The following is a 25,229-nucleotide window of genomic DNA, read 5'->3' as shown; positions in this document are numbered from 1 at the left end:
AATGTATTACCAACAAGTTACACTGCGCAGGACACACATACACTCTCTCTCGCTTTCGCTCTCTTTCTTTCGATTCCTCTTTTTCTCTCTCTATCAAGCAACAGTTGCGGTTCGAAACATGGCTAATGAGTAGTAACTTGGCTGAAAATGGAAAATGCATTTCATCATGAATGTAATTTGTAAACGAAAATTGTAAACTTTATTGGATCTTTAGTAGGTTTTTGTGTAAACGAGCTGTCATGAGGTGAGGGCTTAGGTCAATAAGTTAGAAATTATGGATTTATTAAAATGTAGGTACTTAAATGGCAAATAAATATAGTCCATTCTATTATCATAATATAGCACAAATTTACACAAAAAGGGGGAAAACCTATTAGCTATCGAACGAAATGACAAATGTTGGCTAAAAATGCATGCATTCAAATCAGTCAAAATGATGCGTTTAGTTAGTTGCTGTTACTTTGGCCTTGATACAAGGCGTTGCAATTGTAAGTTGTACTAAATACAGATACGTTTTCGTTGTACATTCCGAAATTCAAATGGCATTACTTAACTTAACTTATGTGTGTATAGGGTAAAGTTATTACAATATTACACATTAAAATTTACACATATATATTTCTATACGTATTTACGAGTATTTTCTAGTATTCCTTTTACACATACTCCTCGGGCGGTGCTTTCTTTACAGTATTATTGTTGGCGGGTATCCGAAGGGGCAACGTGGATGCGGCCTGCTGGGGGGGACTGCTGTTGTTGCTGCTGAGAAGTTGTTGTTGTATCTGGTAGTTCGGCGATATCCTTAAAAACACCCATCAAATTCTCGTAGCTCGGGCCCCAGTTGAGAAGGTACTCCCAGCCCAAAGTGGTGGCTGATGGCGAAGCTGCTCCATTGCCACCATTTGCCTTGCGATAAATGCCACTCAGATGGTTAGTAAGATCATCATCACTAGCCACCAGTGTGCTAAGCGATCCGCGAAACGAAGATTCAAAGCCATCGTAGGCATGAGCTGGTATCGGGGTCTTAACGCTGTTGGGATTCCGAGGATTCGGCTCACCACCGCTAAGGGCTCGTGCCACCGGGCTACGACTATCGAGGATACTGCTCTTGCTGGTTGAGTACTTGCCATCTCCACTGAGACTGTTGTTATCGTACTCAATCTCTGAGCAAGTAAAGCTATCGTTGCCACTCTCGTCCGTCGAGGTAGAACTATGGGCGTCTACATCGATGTTGTGAGCATCTAGGGTAGACACCAGGCTACATGTTGTGCGGGGCCGTGCATTCAGTCGTTCAATCTCTTCGGCCGTAAGACCCATGGCTACAGTGGGAGGTGGTGCCACCTGTGGTGGCGGCACTCCGCCAGTTTGACCAGATAGATGGGACATAACCGGACTGTTTAGGCTACGTTCGCTATTGCTGTGCAGAACATCTTTGCCCACTCCGCCCGAACTGGTCGAGGTGGTAGCCAGGAGAGCACTTTGCAATGGTTTGCCAGAAATGTCGTGCAAAGTCAGAATTCGCGGCTGTTGCGAGCTTAACTCAGAGCTGGGCGATAAACGGGCCAGCGGAGTACTTTGATGCGTGCTACGTGAGACACTAGCAGACGATGGAACACCTTGACTCTGACTGGGCGGCACAAACGGTGGGGCACGTGTGCGTGGCGAATGACAGTGCTGCTGTGGCTGGCTGGCAGCATTTTGATGCTTGTGATGCGTATAGGCGGACGGTGGTGATGTGGCCTTGTATTTTCGCATGCCTCCGGCCTCGCGATAGCCCTTGTAATGATACACAATGTCAATATCGGATGGTGCGATGGAGCTGGCATTCTCCAAGTCGTAGTGCTCTGGATATTCAGAGCCCAAGTCCACAGAACTAGCCACATGATCGATGAGACCAGGGTGTAGGGGATGAGGGTTTGGCGGGGCCACTTCCCTTTCAATTATATCTGGCCGCGCACTTGGGGGCAATTCCTTGAACTTCTTCGTCAAATGCTCTGACCCAACACCAACAAGATGATGGCTAGACGGTCGCAGGTGCTGAGCTGGGTCACTGGCAGGTGGTGCTGGTGCGTCTGTGGTATGCAAATTTCTGGTGGCCAACACATGGTCAACTTGGGCTTGAGGTGGCAAAGAGACACCCGGATGTTTGATCTTGAAACCAGGCACTCCGCAACTTAGGCTACCAATCTTTTCCTGTTTTCCACGGAAGCGATAAATGACATATGAGCCCAAGATGGCCACCACCAAAATCACAAAGAATACAATGACCAAGGTGAAGCCTATACTCAAAGGATCGGCAACCTGTGCGGCATCAATGCCATTGTCTCGACTACATCCCAACTCCACTTTTCCATGCTGACGGACCTCTGGGAAAATGCTGCCGGATCCATTCAGTGGCTGCAGCTCGTTGTTTATGGTGAAGTTTGCTATACAACCACTGAAAACTTTTGATTCGTCGACCATTAATGGTGCACCGCCACCCAGAGAGAGAGTGCTCAGATAGGGATCTAGAAAATCATGCACTCCGGCAATGTCTAATTCGTCACCAACGCGTAGTCCATCGATGATTACGCGCAAACTGCGACTTTCACTCAGAAGGCTCACATTGTGCCATCGTCCGTCGTTAAGGGGCTTTTCCGATTCTATTGTCATGTTGATGATCAAATGATTCCTGGAGAAATAGGCCAGCTTGCCATTATTAAGCGAAAGCGATGTAAACATTTGATTAGTAGCCGAATAGAGAATCAATCCATGTGCCTTATAAGTACGGAACATTAGACTAAGAATTCTAGGTGATTCATAGATTTGCGATGCTGCGGTTATATTGTGACTCCTTCTTTGTCGCATTAGGCCACTGCCCATAGACCAGGCATTGTTTTTGCTATAGAAATTGTCCAAAAGTTGCATCCGACGATGCAGGTCGGATACCCTGAACTCTATGTAAGCGCCACCACTTAAAGTGACTGCTTCCAGGGACTCTACACAATCCGGTGATTGCAATTGGCCCTTGCCGGCGCACTCACACAACACACTTGACCAGCGATCGATGCAACGGCCCACTTCTCCACAACGCTCACTGGCTAAGCTAGGCTGACACATTTGACGATGGCAACCAGCTCGAATGCCGTTCTGCTGCAGTGGTGTGCTAAGGTTCAAAGCTCGTCCTGCTATATGGACACTATGCAAGCATCCCACGAAATCGTCACTATGCACTTGCCCAGGACGTTCCAAAACAGGATCGGCAGAGGCCAAACCGCCAATGAAAAGCGGTTGTTTGTTAAAGTTAAGAGTGCTGCAAAAGAATGCAATGGATTATTTTTTGATTATTAGGCAAGAGAAAGGATTACCTACCCCACGGGACCAACTGTGTCTGCATAGCAATTATAGTCGCCTGGCGAGCACTCGGCACACAAATCTCCATCTTCAGAGCACTTCGCCACACTCAGAGACATGACCCGGCCATTGCGAGTAGCCGTTATCTTATGCCAATTTCCATCGGAAAGGTTCTTGCCTGTTGAAACAGAGCTAATGGCAGTGCGAGCTCCACCCGACAAAAACTGGGCACGTCCATCGATTAGTTCAAGTGCTATGAAGTCCGATCGTCCACCGCTTTGAAAGCCATAGTTGTAAAGCAACAGTGCATTTGGTTTAGTTGTGGCAAACACAATGGATAAATCATTGGTTGTGACATCCAGAGCTGGGAAAGTCATAAAGGAGAGCGTCTCAAAGGTGTAGCTGAAACGCTCGCAGTGACGTCCATATCGTCCAGAAGTGCAACTGCACTTGTAGCCAGGTTTCAGGCTTACGCACAAACCACCATGCAGACAGGGATTGGGACGGCAAGAATCGGCCGCACTTTCGCATTGGTTGCCTCGATAGCCAGGTCTGCAGAGACAGAAGTAGGAAGATCCATCTGGACTTCGTTGGCAGCTGCCGCCATTGTGACACGGTTTGCCCAAGCAAACATCACTGCGCTCCCGTTGACATTGCTTGCCATCCCTATTGGCCGGACACAGACACTGGTAGTCGTTGTCCAAACGACGGCATTGGGCTTGCATCTGACATGGATTGGGTAGGCATTGATCATGCCGCCTGTGACACTGTTCTCCTGAAAAACCATCGGAGCAACGACAATTGTACTCATGGAAAATGCGAGGCCCACTCAAAACCATTGTTGGGCTATCAATGATGCGATAGCTCTGCCGATCATCAGTCAAACGAAAATCGGAGGTGCATAGTCCACCATTCCCGCAGAGGCCGGGCTCATCATTACAGGGCTCATAGCCGATGATTACATCCTTTTGTAGCAATTCAGACAGTGTCGATCGCTTCTCTCGCAGGCGATCGATAACCTGACGTGATGGCTTGTAATTCAGTTTAGAAGAGCGCACCGCCAAGAGAACCTCTAGACTGCTAAAGTTACCAGGATTATCGACTAAACTGTAAATGAATATGTCCTCAGTGAAGCGCGATTTCAGCATCTCCAGCGAAGATCGGTAATAGTGTGCCAGGAACTGGGATGCTGTCATATTTCGCACCATGATGGATACCGTATTGACTAGTGTCAGGTTATCGAAATGTTGATAGTCCACGGTTAGCTTTGAATTCACATCGCCATGTTTACCATCGTTGCCAGTGTAACTGAAAGTAGCATCCATGGGAGATGTCTGCGAAGTGGAGTACAAATCGCAGGCACGTGGAATAATCAATTGAACTTGACCCTGAGATTGCAAACGACAATTGTAGTCGCCCACCAGATCCAAGTCGTTGGGGTGTATATCGGCCAGCTTAATATTGACAGGTAACTCGCCATTAAAGATGCCAACAAGCACCTGAACATTGCGAGATGACGACGGATTGTCATTCTGATCAAGAACATTTATGATTAAAGTATGTGTGGCTCTTTGCGGTGGTTTGCCGCTGTCCTCCACTTCAATCATGACCTCCAGAGTGGGTGTAGCCTCACGATCGTAACTAGTAGTGGACTTAACTAAGCCAGTTACTTTGTCTACACTTAGCCAAGACTTGTGAGGGCCTCCTTTCAAATAATATGTGAAGGGTCCACCATTATGCGGTAAGTCTGGATCGGTGGCAGCGAGGGTCATGATAGATGTGCCAGCCGGTTCGTTTTCAGCTATATAGCCTTGAAGGCCTTCTGGTGAGAAAGTAGGTCCATTATCATTTACATCCGTGATGGTAATTGTAAGCTCAGCGCTGCCCGTTTGTGGTGGAAGACCAGTGTCAATCGCTCCTATAATCAGATTATAATGGGCTATAGATTCACGATCCACAAGAGCTGCAGTTTTAATCTCTCCCGAATGTGCATCTATGCGGAAACTTTGATTAAGATTTCCGTTGATTATGGAGTAGCTAAATTGGTTATTCTGCAGCCGTACATCCTTATCTATAGCCTTGACTGTAGTGACCTTACTGCCAATTGGAGTTGCTTCCGAAATACTCGCTGTATAGAATCGTTTAATAAACTCCGGCGGATCGTTGCCATCTTGTATAGAGATGTTTATTTGTGCCTCATCCGTATCATTGCCTCGAATACTGCCGTAGTTCTTGGCTATGACAGTCAGCACCACCCGATTCTGGGTTTCGCGATCCAAGTGTCGCGAAACAAATAGCACTCCGGTGTTCGTATTAATGCCAAATCCTTTGTCATTGCTGGAACCCACAAGCAGATAGTAAACTCGACCATCTTCACCCATATCCTTGTCTGTGGCTTGAACAGCACCTACCGAAGAGCCTATCGGGGAAGTCTCAGAGACATCAAAATGGAAAACGGGTTGCAAGAAGTGTGGGTAGAATTCGTTGACTCCGAGAATATGTACATGCAAAGTGGCATAGCTTTCCATCGTTGAGTCGGGATTTTTGGCCTTCAGTTGAAGTGTATAAGTGCGTCGCTCCTCATAGTCGAAAATAGCTGCTGAAGATATTATTCCGGTGCTAGAATTTACGCTAAAGAAGTGACGATCAGTGCCGCTTGGAAGGAATGCATATTGAATGATAGCATTCTTGGGTGAATCCTTGTCCGTGGCATGGGCTTGGAAGACGAATGTGCCCGTTGGCTTATTTTCGGCAATGTAGCTATGATATTCAGTTTGATTGAACACCGGAGGATTATCATTTACATCGGTTAATATGATGGTTAGGATGGCCGTGTCGGTTAGTGATTTGAAGCCAAGATCTCTGACAGTTATATTTAGATGATACTCCTGTATAAGATCGTAGTCGAGAGCGTGTTGTATTATTATGGCACCCGACTGTTCATTCACACTAAAGTCCTGTCGATCATTGCCACCTGAAATGCCAAAGCGTAAAATGCCATTGGGTCCCAAATCTGGATCCGTAGCAACCACTGTAATTATTGTGGAGCCAATAGGTACATTTTCTGGCACAATCACTTGATACCTACGTGCCGAAAATTCTGGCGTATGACGATTCTCACCCGTAACGATAATGACAACACGAGTCTGATCTGATTTGGGTGGAACTCCTCGATCAATAGCCTTGACAGTGAGTTCAAATCTTGAATTAGGTAGGACGTCCAACAGAGGTTTGGCCAATGTTATCCAGCCGTCGTGCTTATTTATGCCAAAGTAGGCACTCTGATTGGCACTAACCAGGGCGTAGTCAATTTCGTTATTACTGCCCGAGTCTTTCTTGTTATCGGTGGCATGAACACGTACAATACGTTGACCCGGACGTGCGTGCTCAGGAAGCGGCGAAAGATATTCGGCCTGCTCAAACTTCGGCGGACTATTGTTGGAGTTCACAATTGTGATCTGGATCATGCACTCCGAATAAAGCGGGGGCTTGCCATTATCTGTGGCCAAGATGGTTAGAGCATATATATTCTCCTCATGGGATCGCTTGTATTCGATACGCTTTTTGCTGAATATTTCACCAGTGCCAGGATCAATGGAAAACATTGGAGATGGCTGTTGCAAGGAGTACGAGATAACTGAATTGGGTCCTTGTTTGTCCCGATCCGTGGCTATTATCTGTCCCACAAAAGCCACCGCATGCTGCAACTCGGGGAAACTAAAGCTATAAAAACTGTGCTCAAACTCCGGGGCATTGTCGTTTTGATCTTGTATGGTGATTGTTATTGGTGTCTCGGCCCGCCAAGCTCCATCGGAGGCCACAACCTTTAGAATGTATTCATCTTGCTGTTCTCGATCCAGATGTCCAGCCACTGTTATGTTCCCGCTTTGCGGCTCAATCTTGAACTTGTTTCCAGGATTCTCACTAAACGTGTAGCTAGCATTAGCATTCGCTCCAAGATCTAGATCAGAAGATGTGACGCGGATGACAAAGCTGCCAAGTTCTGCATTTTCCGTTACATTCAGAGAAAATAATCGAGTAAACTTTGGTGGATTGTCGTTCTTGTCAAGTAAATGGATCATCACACTAGCCGTACCCGTCAGTTGGGGCACACCCTGGTCCACTGCCTCAACGACCAAAGCATAATCGGCTAATTCTTCACGATCTAGGCGCATCGTAGTATAAATTTCGCCAGAATCCTCGTTTATTTCAAAAGTCCCTTCGTAATCGTTCTTCAGCCTATAGCTTATTTCACCATTATCGCCTGAATCGCGATCACTGGCACTGATCACCACAATCATTTGCGGTGGCGACTCCTCTTCGAGCACTTCGACATTGTAGATGAGTTTCTCTGTGATGGGAGGATTATCATTGGCATCGCTCACGTTGATAGTCAGGGGCATCACACTGCGTAGACTGGGCTTTACGTCGGAGTCTGAAGCCTCCACCCAGATCTCATATTGATGGGCCAACTCATAGTCCAGACCATCTTTACCAACAGTGAGAGCTCCGCTTGTCGGATCTACGTTTACGGCATTGCCCAAATTTCCACCAGCTATGGCATAACGGATTGCTCCCTTCTTCGGCGAAGTGGCCGACACTTTGGCAATCATTTTTCCAGGTGGCACATCCTCCGACAAAGTGAACTGAGTCTTTGCCATATATGAGTAGACTGGAAACAATTCGACAGGTCGCTGCATAATTGTCAATTGAGCCATCGAGGATTGCGGCATTTCTCCTTGATCCATGGCATGAATGTTGATCGAGTAGACCGTACCAGACACCAATTGCATTTTAGTTTTAATTACACCCGTCTTTTCATTTACAACAAAATATTGCTCATCTTGGCCTTTTAGTTTGTATTCAATTCTTGCATTCACACCTTCGTCCAAGTCTAAAGCTTTGGCACCAAACACAAATCTGTCCGGACCCATTTTATCGGGAACTGCGATTTTATAATTGCTCGAATCGAATTGGGGCACGTTGTCATTGACATCAACAACCTTTATGGTCAGGTTGACAGATGTGGCTCGCGGTTCGGTAATTGAACTATCCTGGGCCATAAGTGTCAATCGGTAAGTGTCCGTTTCTTCGCGATCCAAAAGAGCAGCAGTGGTAATTTCGCCCGTGTCCGTGTTGATATGGAACCGAGTCATATGCTCGCCTAACAGGTTGAAACGTAGTTTGGCATTTAGTCCTTCATCCCTGTCGCTTGCCCGTGGCTGCAAGACCACAGTGCCCACAGGTAAATTCTCCTCAATACTCGCATGATAGGAGTTGAGTTCAAAGACGGGACCATTATCATTAATATCCTGTACCTCGACACGCACAATTCCACTGCCTGTCAGAGGCGGCAAGCCTGTGTCCATGGCCACCAGGGTTAGGATGTATTCACTCTGCGATTCTCGATCTAGTGGTTTCAGCAGTGATATTTCACCCGTTGATGCATTGATGCGAAACAGATCCGAATTACCCTCCTTGAGGAAATAACGCACTTGAGAATTGAGCGGCGGTGTGTCTGCGTCGTAGGCTTTTACAGTGAGTACGTAGCCACCATTTGGCGGTACCGTGTTCTCCATGACTCGTGCCAAATAGGGCGAATCGAGAAATGTGGGTCGATTGTCGTTGATATCAAGTATACTTATGGTCAGCTCAGCCACATCGCTAGCACTATTCTCTATAGCACAATCCTCAGCCCGGACTGTGAGTGTGTAACGGGCCTTGCGCTCGTAGTTTAAGTTTTTCGCCACACGCACCACACCCGTATCCTCCCCGATGCTAAAGTCATGGTTCTGATCTCCCGTCAGTATGGAGTATCGAATCCGTCCATTGGCTCCCTCATCAACATCCGTGGCGGAAACCTGCAACACCATGGCTCCAATGCTTGCATTCTCGGCAACCGATGCCGAATACTGCTTGGGATCAAACACTGGACTATTGTCATTTTCATCAAGAATTCTAATTAGCAGTCGAGTAGTGGTTGATTGGGGCGGTTCACCGCGGTCCTGTGCCGTTATATTCAGAACATAGCTGGAGCATAATTCGCGATCTAGTGCATTAACTACGCGCAATAGACCATCGGTGGGATTAAGTGAGAATGGAAGGTCGTTGTCATTGCTATCGGCATTTGCATGGTCGGTATTGAGCGAATAGTCAATGTAGCCATTTCGTCCCTCGTCGTAGTCGACGGCTTTGACTGCCATTACAACCGTATTAATGGACACATTCTCCATGACCGACGTCTCGTTTGCGGAAACAAATACAGGCGCTTCGTCATTGACATCTTTGATCAGGATCGTTACCTAGAGGGAAATAAGAGAAATGGGATTTCTTTTAAGTGCCAACTGATTGACTGATTATCGACAACGATAACAGAAGTTGTCTCTTTAATTAATTAGACCCAATGAAAAAGACACTCTTCCTTACCTGCACCGTCGACGATAGTCGCTGTTGTTTCTGATGAGCCAAGAAGTACTGCTGCTGCTCTTGCTGTGGCGTCACAAGTTGATAGTGATACCGTCGAGGTGAACGATACTTTAGCTTCAGCTGCGTCTCCTCGATTTCATTGAATGAGGCCATTTCATCGGCACAATCACGAGCTGTAACTGTTAGTGTATAGGAACCACGCTGTTCCCGATCTAACTGCCTGCGAGTACGTATAGTTCCGTTGCTGCTGATGTCAAACTCATTTTTGTCATCCCCAGCACTTATGGTGTACTCAATGAGGCCATTGTTTCCTAAAAGAAGGTATATATTATGATTTAAATGTATCCAGTTACTATTAACAGTCAGTGTTTCCACTTACCTGAGTCAATGTCCTTGGCTGAGACTGTTACCACCTCCATGCCTATGGGAGCGTTTTCAAATATTTCGCTCGAATAGCTCATTGGATCGAAAATAGGAGCATTATCGTTTAAATCAAGGACATTGCAATACACTGTAATTGTGTTCGAAAGACTGGGCTGACCATTATCCTGAGCCTGTACAAGTAGAATGTAATGTTGCACCTATAAAATGAGATAAAAGATTGTAAAAAGCTCCAGCGATGTAACTTTTTTGCTCAATAAATTACCTCTTCATAGTCCAAGCGAGCTGTCAGTGTCAGCATTCCCGTTTGTGGATTCAAGCTGAATACATCATTCGCCCAGTCGGACACTACTGTATATGACACTAGACCATTCTGACCAAGATCATTATCTGTGGCCACTACTTGGCCCACTTGAAAGCCCTTTGGAGCATTCTCTGGTATGTCAAAAGAGTAAACAGTCTCATCGAACATGGGGGGATTATCATTGGTATCGTTGACCTAAAAACCGAAAGTTTTGGCTTATTGTTAGTGGAATTTATCTTCAAATATTTGATGCAAAACTTACTTCAATTATTATATTAGTTTCCGTATATTGAACACCATCGCTTACTCGAATCCGTACATCATATTTACTCTTGGTTTCGCGATCCAATGTATCGTTCAATATCAGATTTCCTGTCGTCGGCTCCAATAGGAATTTACCATTATGACCGCTGACTAGCGAGAAGGTGATTGATCCCAAAGTGTCCGGATCATGGGCTCTTATTGTGGCTATGGTGTGTCCAATTTCAAGATCCTCGCTGACATTAAAAGCAAATGGCATATCCAGGAATTCGGGTGGACTATCGTTCTTATCCAAAATGGTCACTTTGACCTGCAAAGATTGAAATAGTAAATTGAAAAGAAGCGCACACTCGCTCACACACACACACACACACACACGATGCTCGTTGACCCATAAGTAAACTGACTATTGCTGTCCATTTTTGTGTCAATCTCATGTCTACCAGACTTGTTGTCCAACTCATTCAGAGTAAAGGACACACTCCAAAGACCGCATACCATGTAGAATGTACGTGTTCGGTGTGTATGTAATAAATAAATTAGCCATATCGAAAAATAAAACGCATGCTATGGCCTTTGGGGCCTAATATACAACTCTCTAGCCTTTTTTGGTTCGGATGCGCTACCTACATATATACATTGTATGAACAAATGTGCGAGGTGTGTCTAAGAGGTAGGAAAACTTGAATTTCACTGAATGGCACTCGTCGTAAACCTTCCAGGATAGAGTGTTGAGGATTAATATATATAAAGTAATTCCCGGAAGACTTGTATCTACAAATGTATCTAAGTTGTAGTCAGTATCTAAGTATCTAAGTTGTTTTCAGTAAGCAATGGAGCTGCATATAACTTATCGGTTATAAACTTGGATCGAAATAAATAAATATTGGGGCAATAGTACAACAAAGGCGTCTAGAATGACATGAACACAATTTTTGTCGCCATAATTCGCATGAGATTACTTTTCTAATCGGGCTAGTTTAAAAATAACATTGATTAATGACTCTTTGTAAGACTTTTTGTGAGAGAACAGGCCTACTTTATCAAATTATCTCGTCTCAATGTATTTATAGTCTACTTTCCTTTGATTATCTTTCGGAACATTTTCTTCTTACTATTTGAGAATTGACAGATTGGCAAATATATTTAGTAAGTTTAAAAATAACTAGAGAATTATAATTGAGAATTAAAGTCCTAATCACTACTGGGTACCAAATGAAATGATGAAATCTTAGTTGTTAAGCACACCTCGTTTATAGATACATACATATATTCAATAAGTTAGATGACCACTTCAAATCGAGTTGCGTCAAAATAGTTTCTGCTTTTCTCTCTCTCGCAATTTTCTCTTTTTGTGTCGTAATTCCTCATCTTGACCTCTTTCGAATCCATTCTACACAGACTATGAACTCTCACACTGCAGCATCTTAGTTGTTCTGGCTCGTGTGCTACTTATTTATGTTCAGATCATTTTTAACGACATGTTACACATACTTTTTTTGTCACACACATTAAACACAATTTCGAAATGGATATTGTACCTGTGCGTGTAGCTCAGCTTAACTGCCTAAACCATAAACTATGCTCCACTGACGTTAAGGGAATAAATCTTGTTAAGTTAAGTAAATTAGGATCGTGCTGTTCAGCTAGTGTGACTGTTCAAGCTATACAGTGGAAATTGGCTAAAAGGAACATTTAATGTGTGTAGCGAAGCCTCCCGGAAAACAATCGAAATTTTTAGTTTCCTTTTTAAATTTTACACTTTTAATTGGAATATAGATCTCATTTTGGAACAGCCTTAAGTTGTTTTATCAAATTATAGCTATTAGTCTTTAATTTTTTTTTTATTGTAGTCCTGTTGAAAATAATGTAGTTATGGATTCATAACTCTTTTTTAGACCGACAGTTCCTATAGATTTTATATAGTAATACCTATTTTTACTAAGCCGAATGACTTCGCGTGAGGCTTTGTCAGTTTTTAAAACTGAAAGGCATACAAAATGTTCTAGCTATTAATATATTAAGTGATTAATCATTCCAATTATAAGGACTAATCAAAAAAACAGCAACTCAGGGAGTTTATGGAAACAATTATCGTAGAAAAGTGTAATTAAAATGACAAACAAGGGGATAAGGTGATCTCTAACCTGAGGAATTTGTATATAGAAAGTTCACTTAGATGAAACTAGTCTACGGGTTCCCCGAGGGCCATTTTGTGTCCACTCGAGACGGCTGGCCATAATGGCAGCTTTCACTGTACTTGCAAGACAATCTAAAGCATTTAAAACTCATTTAATAACGACTTGTGGATGATTGAACTAATTGTGGCGATTGTCAGCAATTTAGAAAATTTCACTCCACTTGATTCTAAATTCTATACATTTCTCTTGGTTTCCGCTGAGCCTGGTTTTATTGGCAAACATTTATTGATGATAATGGGCCTTGGGCTGGAAACGCATAAAGAAATATTTTTCCAAAAATTAACGCAGAAGAAAGGAAAACATGGCAATCGTTTTAAATCAATGCAGCAGCCATGAATTGATTGAAACACTCTTCGCACGCAAGGGTCAGACAGCGGAACATTTTATACAGATAAACAAGAATATATATGTATGTATATAAGTTTTAAGGTATACATAGGTATGTATAGCTCCTTGGATGTAAGGAGAGAGAAACTGGAACTATAGACATTTGCATGAGCACATTTTTGGCATACCTACGCATGCAGGAGAAAGAGGGAGAGAGAGAGAGAGATCAGCTCACCCAACCTGGTCAACACAAGGAGGAAAAGAGAGAGGCAATGACTGGTTCTTTTAAAACCAGTAAAAGGTGCTTTAGGTTTTTTTTCTTCTTGTTCTGCGTCTCTTTTTTTTCTTGGACTCTTAAATGCCCTACACAAACAGTGGAGTAGAAATCAGAGCTTGGATCCCTGCCATCATGGCCATAATTAAAGGCATCTGCCAATGAAGCAACTTATTATAATTTTATCCCTACGGCTGCATGGGTCGTGGTCCTGGTTCGTCCGTGCGTCTCCTCTCCCTTCATCTCTCTGACTGTTTGTCTGTCTGTCTACTCATTCAGTAGCGCATCGTCTGTGCCAGTGTATTTGTTAATTTGCATGCATACCGAGACACTGTCTCCTGCGCCTCACTACAGCCCTTTGTGTGTGTGTGTGTGTATGTGTGTGTGAGAGTCTTGTCTGTTGTCTTTCATGTAATCAACATTTCATATCAGCGCAAGACATTAAAAGCGCATTAGTGCATCCCAACCTGCTCTGATAAGGACCCAAGAGCCCTTGTTTCCAAAAGAAAAGGCAAAACTTACCTTAGTGTGCGCTGTACGCGGCTGTCCACCCAATGCGATGGCGTAGACCTCCACTTCGTAGTTATCGAATCCAGCTTCACGATCCAATTCGACTGCTGTCGATAATATTCCTAATTTGGCATCAATATCAAAGAGACGATCCACTTGCCCCGACGATCCGGGTTCACTTGTTACGTTAGTCATGTAGTACTCAATCTCGGTGCCCTCCAGATGCGCTGTCACCGTCAATATGCTGGTGCCAATGGGTTCATTTTCATACACCGACCCAAATATGGCATCTTGTTGCTCGAATACGGGTACATCCTGTCCGGTATTCCCGGGAGTTATGATCGTTATATATGTCTCCGAACTTTTGCGTTCGCTCTGAACTGCCTCATCGGTGGCTTTTAAGGCCAACTGATATCGAATTTCCCGTGGAGCGGCTGAACTTGGGGGACGGAATGTAATGTGCCCGGTGTTGCGCTGCAGCTGAAAATGCTCGTGCTGACCACCAACAATCTCATAGGTGACCAGGCCATTGCTTGAGGAATCGGCATCACGAGCCAACACTTGCATCACGTTCCCGCCACTGATGGGCAAAATAGCTGCGTTCATTGAGACAAAAATGGGAGCATTATCGTTGATATCCTCCACAATGACGGTTACCAGTTTGGCCGTGGACAATTGATGCTGTGGCGGCAGGGCTCTATCGGTGGCCACCACTGTGAGGCGGAAGGTATCAATCGATTCTCGATCGATTTCTCGCAACGTGTAAATGACACCTGTCTCGGTATTGATACCGAAATGTCGTCCACCTCCTGTGCGCTCCTCAGTTGGCTCCTGTTTACTAATGGCATAGGTGACCTTGCCATTCAACTCAGAATCGGGATCGTCTGCCGTTACTGTGACTATTGGCGTTTTTAGAGCTATTCCCTCCTTGATTTGTCGAACAATTGCGGTGCTTGGAAACACGGGAGCATTGTCATTATCATCCACAATCAGAACATTATAGAGAAGAGTAGTGAACAGTGATGGAGTGCCACAATCGGAGGCAGTTATGTTAAGGGAATATCTGGTGATATCCTCATAGTCCAGCGACTTATGTAGATACAAGCTGCCACTAATGCTGTCAATGTGGAAGGTGTCGCGACGATTACCCGCTGTTATGCTAAACACCACTTGGCTATTCAATCCTTGATCCGCATCACTGGCACGAAAACGCATCAATTCGGTGCCAATTGGACTGGTCTCCGGAACCGAAACCTCACTGCTGGATTGGGTAAATTCGGGGGCATTGTCGTTCTCATCCAAAACCACAATCGTAATAGTGGTATTCGAGCTGAGAGGTTGAACCAAAGCAGCATCCCTGGCGACAATAGTTAGGACATGCAAATCTTGGGACTCTCGATCCAAGTGGCGGGCCAAACTCAACTGACCTGTGGCACCGTCCAAGTTAAAGTGGCCACCCTCATTGCCACTAAATAGGGAGTAGTAGACATCGCCATTGAGACCCTCATCTGCATCCTGGGTGAAGATGTGTATAATGTGTGTACCCTCTGGAGATCCTTCCGACAGTGTGACATGATAGGGACCACGTAGAAATTCTGGGGCATTATCATTGACATCTGTGATGATCACCTTAACCTTGACTTTGTCTTGAAACCGCTGCGGCTGTCCATTATCCCGGACTATGGCATCCAGCATTAAATAATTAACATTTCCATCTCCACTGCCAGACCGCCGATCCTCATCATTCATTTTGCTGACCAAAGCTTCACGATCAAAAGATCGTAGGGTCTTGATGAATCCGTTTCTGGTATCTATGGTAAAGTCTTGTGTCTGTGTGGCCAGATAGAAGCTCAGCTCGGCATTGCGTCCAATATCCTTATCCACGGCGGTGAGTTTGCCCACGAAGGTGTCAGCCGGTGCGTTCTCCGGAATGCTGAATGTGAACGTGCTATTTGTAAACTGTGGTGCATTATCGTTTTCATCGAGGACATGAATAACAACTGGCACTTGGGAGGAACGAGATGGATAACCCGCATCTTCACAGGCTACAGTCAAAGCATAATAGTCCCTCTCCTCACGATCTAATGGAGAGCGCACAAAGAGATAGCCATCGGGAAAGATGCCAAAGACTTTATCCCCATTTCCCTCAATGATAGAATACGAAATGCGAGCATTCTCACCCACATCACTGTCCGAGGCAGCCAGTCCAAAGAAGCGAGCATTCACCTTTGTAGACTCCAGCAGCGACGTCTCATACGATGTGTGATCAAACACGGGCGTATGATCATTTACATCGACTATGGCTATCGAGAGCGAGAGTTTACCAAATAACGGAGGAGAACCTCCATCTGTGGCCATAAGCTCGACACTCAAAATTGAGTTTGGCTCCGAACGTATGGGGCGTTGCAAATATAATACACCCGTAACTGAGCTAATACGAAATAGTTCATTCGGATTATGGGTTAGATTGTAGGTGATGCGATTATTGTTGCCCGTGTCGCGATCTCTGACACGTGGTAGATAGATCTCTTGACCCACAGCAGTATTTTCGGGCACAGAGATCAACATACTTGGAAGATCCTGGGCAAAGCTTGGTGCATTATCATTAACATCAATAACGGAAACGCGGACCAGGCATTTGCCGTAACTGGAAAAATCGGGACTGCTGGCTAATATGATTAACTGATAACTGGCTTGAGCTTCGCGATCGATGGGTCGTGCTGTGGTTAAACGTCCAGTTTTGCGATCGATGGCAAAGTTTTCGTTTTTGTCGCCTTGCAAGATGATGTAGTCCAGAGCAGAGCCCTTTACCTGCACTAGTCCCACCTCGCGACCCAATTGAGGTGGCTTCAACTCGTGATCCTCAACAATATGAAACTCATAAGAGGAGGGGTTAGAGACACTGCACTCAAGAATTTCGGTTTTTGTTCTCACAACCACATGCACAATGGCATCCTGGACACAGCGACGTTGGCCGGCATCGCGAGCCGAAATGGTGAGCCTATAGTGAGACATTAGATTGTTGCCATGGCCATGGCCAGCGAGAAGCTGCACAGAGCCCGTACTGGCATCCACATGGAAGAGACCCTCGCCACCTGATTCGAGAGTGTAGGCAATCGATTCCTTATCATTGTCCAGATCAGTGGCCGTGACATTCAGCAGAGACTTTCCCCTTTCCGAATCGAAGCCACTGCTAAGCGTGTAGATATAATGTTTGGGATAAAACTCTGGACTGTTATCGTTGATATCTGCCACGCTGAGGTAAACAGTAGCTGTGGCCGATTGCGGTATGGGTGCTCCCTGATCGCGTGCAATCACCAGAATTTCATAATTCGCCATTGTCTCACGATCGAGTGTATGGCGCGTTGTTAATTGGCCTGTTATGGAGTCTATAGCAAATTGCTGCGGATACAAACGCTCCATGTTGGGTGCCAATTGATAGGAGACAGATCCATTCGTACCCTGGTCATGATCAGTAGCCATTAACGTGGTGATTACACTCTGAGGCGGAGCGTCTTCACTTAGAGTGACATTGATCTGCTGCTGCGGTCCAAATTGTGGCGCCTCATCATTCTCATCGAGAACAGTCACCTTGAGTTGGGTGTAAGCGTATTTTGGATTCGGTCCCCCATCACGTGCCGATATGCTCAATTCGACACTATCCTGCACCTCTCTATCCAAGGATTCCGATGTGACAATAAGGCCTGTAGCCGAGTCCATGGAAAACCATTTGAGCTCATTGCCCGATAAGATTTCATAATGAATCTGAGCATTCACTCCGGTATCCTCATCCGTTGCCGCAATGGAGGCCACAAAACTTCCCTTCGGAGCCAATTCGCTAAGCACTGCGGTATATTCGGATTTCTCAAACACTGGCTCATGATCATTCACATCGTTGACATCGATTATCAAGTGGGCAGTAGTCGAACGTGCCGGTATCCCGCCATCCAGAGCCACCACTGTCAGATTATATTTGCTAATCTCTTCACGATCCAAAACTCCATTGACACGAACTATGTGAAAGAGCGGAGTCTTATCTAAACGAAAGTGACCCAACTCATTACCAGAGACCAGGCGAGTGATGGTCTCCCCATTGGGCCCATCATCCGAATCAATCACAGAGACGGCAGCCACTACTGTACCATTGGCGGCATTCTCATCAACGGTTGCCGTCTTGCCGGTGGGTGGAAAGTATTGAAATTGTATAATTGGATCATGATCATTGGTATCCAAGAGATTGACTGTGACATACGTGCGTCCATCCTGACGCGGTGAGCCGTGATCGCGTGCAAACACGGTGAAAACGCAACTCTTTTGGATCTTTACTCCACTCGTCTGACTGGTGCGAGGGCAATTCAGATGCTCTGTGGTGGAAATAACACCCGTTTCAGGATCCACCGTGAACTGATGCTCTGTTTCGGCCAGATAATAGGTCAGCTTTCCATTATCACCCATATCACTATCGGATGCCATTACAGTCAAGACCGGAGTACCTGGCTGCACAGTTTCATTAAGATTGACACTGTAATCACTGTGATCGAAGATCGGTGGATTGTCGTTTACATCCAGAATGGTTACATTCACCTGCAGGTAGCCCATTCGAGGCGGTGATCCCCCATCTCTCGCTGATATATTCAAATTGTAATAGCCCCTTGACTCGCGATCCAGATTACCCGTTGTCTCCAAATGCAAATAGGACGTATCCCCGCTGGGATTTGTGGTAGTGACCAGACGAAATTTATGATCCACATTGCCATCGACAATCTCATACTGATCGGTCACACCGTTCTCCCCAGTATCTGCATCGGTGGCGGCATCCAATAGCAATCGAGTGCCAGCCATGGCGCTCTCTGAGAACGAGACGGCAATGCTGGGCTCTGGGAACTCTGGTGCATTGTCGTTAATATCCAAGACCTGAATACGCACTTCAATGGGATAAGTGGGCTGCGAGGAGAGCACGACCAAATCGTAATGATCCCGCATGCCCTCCCTATCCAACACGGCATTCGTTTTCACCTCGCCCGTTATGGGGTCCAGTATAAATTCCCGCGGTGGTTCATTAAAGCGATAGGTAAATTTTGGTTTAGTCGGTATAAAACCGACCAAAGTGCCACGAGGCTGTCCCTCCAGCACCTCGAAATCGGCACTTGTGTCCACAGCACGGGATTGCATCTCTCCCGACGATCCTCCTCCGTTTGGCGATGAGCTGCGACGACGTGGCGGAAAGGCGGCATATTGCTCATACGTTGTGGCATAACTGCGTCCTCGAGGCGCCAGTAACTCGATGCGCGAGGACTCCAATGCTGCCACTGATCCTGCCGCTAACTCCAAGGCAAACACTATTAGAAGTAGTGAAGTTGGCAGCAAATGGGACTGCATCTTACGCGTTCTCGATATATTTTCACTACGATCTATTAGTTTACACAAATGTTTTCTTTTCAATTGTCTCATTTCTTGTCTCTCTCTTGCTGCTGTTCTTTATCTTTTCCTTGTTTGTGGCACTTCCTCTTTGTCTGCATTTTCCTATGCGTCATTTTTTCATTAGATTTCTGCAAAAAAAAAAATAAAACAAATGAAATCCAATTAATTTTTATGGAATTTGTTGATGAATTTCAATTAACAATACTTCATAATGCTCGCTTTCTCTCTCCCTCTCTATGTCTCTGCCTCTTTCACTCGCACTACCAGAGTGCGAACCACTTTCATACTCCGTCGAGCAGAAAATTGATGTTCGCAATAAAAGCGTTAAACCGTAAAAATAACTTGGAAGTACTCAGTGGAAACCAACTGCAATCCAAACTCCAATCTTCCCACCCATATTCATAAAAAAGTTGGACAACATATTCAAATTGATTGAATGCTAATGCCCTCTTACTTACTCAAACTAAAAAAAGAAATCAAATCAAATTTAGAGGCGGCACCGATTAATCAAATATGAAATTTCAAATAACAAAAAGACGAAACCCCGAGAATTTCCATTTAAAACTGCGTGTCAGTGTTAGACTAAATTAATGTCTTCTGGGCAATAGCTTGTAAACATAGAAATACATATATATGTACATATGTGTGTATATATAGCTATACCTACGCAATATATGTATGTATATATCAGACAAAAGGTCTTAAGAAGAAACAATTCGTTGTTGTTTTCTTTTCTTTTGAAAATCATCTAAGAAGAGATCTCAATAATGATCCAATGGACCAACATTAGAGCACGGAGTCGACCAAAAGCTAACCCATATCCCTCTTGGAGTCTATGTAGATGAGTTGTCAGGTGGAACTAGTATACCCCTGAGTACCTCTTGATAGATATACTAACTAGACAAAAGCTATGACAGGCAGCTAAAGCGGCTAGCATATAATACAGTTTCTGTCAGAATGTATGTTGGTTGCTGCGGTCCCACCTTGATTTTTTGTTACCTGTATCTATGTATCTATCTGTGTATCCCATGTAGATGAACTGTGGTGTAAATTTGTTGTTGCTTTTCATGTTGTTGTTGTTGTTGTTTTTATTGTGGTTCTTGCTGTCTTTGTTGTTGGTTTCGGTTTTTGGTGTCTTGAAAGCTTTCAAAAACTGAAGCCGAACCCGTTCATTAATCTTTAAAATCTACCTGCTCTAATGGTATTGTTAGTTGTTAGCTTCTCTCACTCTTTCTCTCTCTCTCTCTCTCTCTATCTGTCTATTTCTCTTCGGATTTTGTTGGTTTGTTTTGTTTATCAAAGATATTTTATTTGTAGCACATAACAGGAGAATAAGTGGGTTTCCATCTGTCTACATTTGGAATTCCATTTGCATTAGTAATATGCAACATTCTAAAAGACAACAATAAATAAACCTTTCAAACGCCTTTCCTTAAATATTTATAGAAAATATCGAATATTGATTTATGCGTGACTTGTTTAAGGAAATCTCTAATTCAAATATTCTGTAAATCAATTGAATATTGATTTATTTGTTTGAACTTAGAATTGGAATTTTTGAGTGTCTGTCAAAGGCAATCCAATGGAAGCTATAGAAGATGATCCATCTTAGTGTACATAAATATTTTGTTATTATAATATATAAGCTTAGACAAAATAGAAAATTAAAAAATAAACTGCAAGTTGCATTCAGCTCAAAGGAAATTTCAGTTTATTTGTTTTCCTTTTAAGGGGTTTTTCTTTTTTGAGCTGCAACGGAAATTGAAATGTTTGCATAATTTTTATTTTATTTGTAGGATCATTTTTTATTTACTTTTCGTTTTTCGAGTTTTTTTTGGAAATTGCTTTGAGTTCAACAGAAATTTAAATATTTCCCACATTGAACAACATGCAAAGGGACAGAGAAAGAAAAAAGCAACAAAAACCGAAAACCATTTATTTGATTGATGTATGCATATTGTTCCTAACTTGTTTATCTATCTCTTTTACACTTTCCAATCGCGGGGCCAGTAGTGGACGGACCCCATACTATATATGGGGATATGCATATGTATATATGGATGTATGTATGTATGCATGTATTATATGTATCTGGTTTCCATGCCCATTAATATCCAATGATGTTGATGGTTATGCGGGCTATTTTTCAGAGCTCATAAATACCAAAAGATAGCAAAGTATATACAGACATACATATGTATACATATATTACTACTACTACTACTACTATTCAGAATATATATTAGCAATGCAAATTTTGTCAAAAGCAACAACTACAAAAATAACTTTGTTGAACTAACAAAAGGGCAAAATTCGTGAGGCCATCATCATCGTCATCATCGCCAACGATGGATCAGGCGAAACCGATCCTTATTATAACTTGAGCTTAATCACTTTTTTCACTCCTTGGCAGAAAAACGTGTTTTCCTCTTTCTGATTTTGTTCAAAAATATATAAACAGTTCCTTACATATGCATCTGGCAAGGAATCTGTTTCATTAAGCTATGCAGAGTATGGTATATGAACGCCTTTGCTTTTCATTTTTGATGTTGGCCAAGTAACAAAGTGAAGGAGACAGAAATCTTAGAGCCATTACGTGGCAAGCGTTCAGTGTGCGGGTCGTTTTATGATCAAAACTCAACTTGGCTGGGGCTTCGACTTACAGCCTCCCAATATCTCCCCAACCACAACCAACAACATTACATTGAGCAGAGATCGAGGGATCCAGGCCCTGAGGGGGGGATATGAGAGAGAGAGAAAAAAGAGAGAGAGAGAGAGACAAAGGCCAACCTTTATTCAGTTAAGTCTGCCTACATTACCGTTGGCTTTGGCTTTGACTTATAATAATTCAACAATTAATCTCATTTGAGAGTTTGCCTGTTGCTCTCTCTCTGTCGCTATCTCCCCTTCCTCTCTGTTGCTCTTCGTCTCTCCTTTCAATCATTTCAATGGAATGTATTTATTAAAATCATTCGTGATCTCTGTGTAGGCGTAAACTGAATACAGACTAAAGAAACTGTATTTGCCTTAGCCCATGTAACCACAAAGACAATACGAAACAACAACAAAACACTTGAAAAACAAACAACACATCAAGGATAAAGCAATTAAAAAAAAAAACGCCCACATATTAATAAATAAAACAAATGTTACTATATTATCTGGCTATAGGTTTTGGTATCCACATTTGATTTCAATTTGAAAAACGTACCATAATTTTCTTTACATTTTCAAATGCATTTCGGAGGAGTGTTGGTGGGCGCACACTCTTTGGCTTCACACACACTGGCACACACACACACATACACTTATACGCAGCAGCAGCAGCATATTTTTCCTTTTTATTTATTTTTCTTATCTTCTTTTTTTTTTTTTTTCTTTTAGCAAAACGTGTTTTGCTTCATTTTTTTAAGCTCTTTTTTTTTGCTTGCTTGTTGCAGTGCAACGTTGTTGGAATTTTTCACTTATAAAATTTTGCCAAAGCAACACACACTCACACACACACACACGTACGCCTATTGGCCAGCTGCAGTTGCATGCATTTTCTTGTATATTCCACTAGATTTTTGGTTTAAAATAATTAACAATTTTGTTTTATTCTTCGTTGGACGCACCTTCACTTTTGTTTTGATATTCCTTTTTCTTATATCTTTTTTTTCTTGAAAGATTTTTGAAAAAAACACTGCAAACCGCGCGCCCGCAGACACTTCGATTTCTGGCTCGCTCAGTGGTCGCAACTTAACTGACTGACTGTGGCTGGCCTGTGGATGGAGCTGAGAAGAACTTGCAACCAAAAAAAGAAAAAAAAACAACAAAAAATTATGAACATAGCGGGAGCCTGTCCCTGTCTGTTTGGAAAAGCCGCCTGACAGGTTTAGGCCAAGAGAGAGAAACAGAGACAAATTTACAGAGAGAGAGAGAGAGAGCGGAGCCAAAAAGAGCGATCGCCAGAGACTGACTGAGAGAGGGAGAGCAACTACAAGTCGCCCGCATGTCATAAACGTGCCAAATGCGGTAGCTTGTCTCTTTCCCTTACTCTTCATCCTGACTCCCCCTGCTATTCAACAAGTCTACCTGCCACACATTTTTCACTTGTTGCAGTTTCGTTTTTCATTTTCTTGTTCGAGTCTCTCGCTCTCTCTCGTTCTCTATGTTTCTACAGTTTTCCTCTCTTTTTCCAGATCCCGATCTCAATCCCAAGCCCAAAACCAGATTCAATAGCCACCGGCGGCGACTCATACCTTCCAACTTGCAGACCTCATCGCGCGCCTCCTTCTTGGGTCTTCTTATCGTGTTTATGCTCACTTCTTGGCCACGAGAACAAGAAATTCTTTTGCCTCGACTCTCTATCCAGGCTCTCTCTCTTTATCTCTCTGTGTCTCTATGGGTCCGTCTCTCTGTGAAATTTTGTTGTTTAGCATAGAAACTGGTTTCAAATTAAAATTATCGCTGGTCATTTTTCTTATGGTTAGTTGTCGTTTACTTTAGCTCTTTTTTTCCTTCTTTCTTCTGTGTTGTTTTTTTTTTTTTTTGGAATTTTGTTGTTGGAGCTGCGTTTTACTTCCCCTTTGTCGTGTCGCTGGTGTTTTGTTGCTATGAACTAGCGCCTTTCAGAGTGTAGGATGGGATGCTGTTGCTGCAGGGTTCTGAATTCTGGTCTCTTACCTGCTCTACCTGATGCTTGATTGTGTGCTCGCGCGCGCCTTCTTCCTCTGCTTCGGTTCGATTCCTATTAGGTTTAACGCAAATTCCGAGAATTCCTTACTGGCGTTCAGAGTACTCGCTCTTTTACCTCTGTGAACATCACAGCAATTGTTATTTGTTACCAAATCTGTTCAGAATTTCTATTTTTTTTCGAAGGTCCTCAATAAAATCAATAACCAATCCAGGACCCATCCCATTCCACAAGTTTCTTTTCTCTCCCCATTATTTTGTAAGTTCGTTGCCTAAGTCTTTTGTTTTCTAAGGATGCGCCTCGCGAGCAATCGCTGCCAATGCATCAGTCCAGACCAAGAGCTGAGCGACTCGCCGGCTGCCTCGTAAAACTGTCACTTAACGTAGCAGAAAACACAAAAAATATTCAACAATTTTGGCTATACTTAAATATTCAATACCCTTGCAAAACTTCCTTCATATGCATAAATCGGATTAGATATAACAGGTTTATGTCATAAAATCTCATATAAAGGCAGAGTCCCATTCAGGCATTAGTCATGAAAATATATGTATATATGTACATAAAAGAGAGACCTCTTTTGTTAAAATAGATTCTCATTGTCATCGAAACGTAAACGGAAAATCTTGAAAATTCCTCATGTCTTATTAAATGTGACATTCGTTAGGGTATACAAAGAGTTTTGTTCGTTTTTATTTCTATATATGAATGTCGTCGTTGTTACCAACAAGAGCTTGAACCTGGAGTCTGAACTTGGTCTCTTCGCATTCTTATCTTTTGAGAAATATTACAAAAACACGCAAGCCTTTAAGTGCAGGCAGAACAGAAAAATAGCGAAATCCACAATGCCGCATGTTGTTCGAGGAATTTACGCCACCCCCTCCTCGATCCCCTTCCCCCTTATGTCTAGAACATTTTCACATCCAAGGGTAGGTTGGTAGCCAGAGAGAACTCATGTAAGCTAATGCCCATAATTCTTTTAGTTCTTCTCAAATTAATTGGAACAAAATAGCGGTCTCGTACGATCTTGGCAGCAACATTGAATATCGTATACCGTATACTAGTCTAGTATATATGGAATGTGTTTTATATACATAGCTTATCAACCATCCCAAG

The 25,229-nt window shown here is 43.4% G+C and overlaps 1 protein-coding gene across 1 annotated transcript; it reads right to left on the bottom strand.

The window, feature by feature from the left end:
* Nucleotides 1-656: 656 nt before the first annotated feature.
* ft (cadherin-related tumor suppressor fat) lies at nt 657-22,782 on the bottom strand. The gene is given in 9 exon segments (XM_068285562.1): nt 657-743; nt 745-3,292; nt 3,352-9,635; nt 9,760-10,070; nt 10,139-10,340; nt 10,406-10,639; nt 10,707-11,015; nt 14,030-19,566; nt 22,650-22,782. Coding segments are annotated over 8 exon segments (15,414 nt in total). The 5' UTR covers nt 19,469-19,566; nt 22,650-22,782.
* Between the last annotated feature and the right edge of the window lie 2,447 nt (nt 22,783-25,229).

Source organism: Drosophila tropicalis, unplaced genomic scaffold (assembly GCF_018151085.1).
Source record: "Drosophila tropicalis isolate 14030-0801.00 unplaced genomic scaffold, ASM1815108v1 contig_413, whole genome shotgun sequence".
Taxonomy (NCBI): Eukaryota; Metazoa; Arthropoda; class Insecta; order Diptera; family Drosophilidae; genus Drosophila; species Drosophila tropicalis.
Note: the sequence above shows the minus strand (reverse complement) of the source record. Positions and strands in the feature narration are given on the sequence as shown.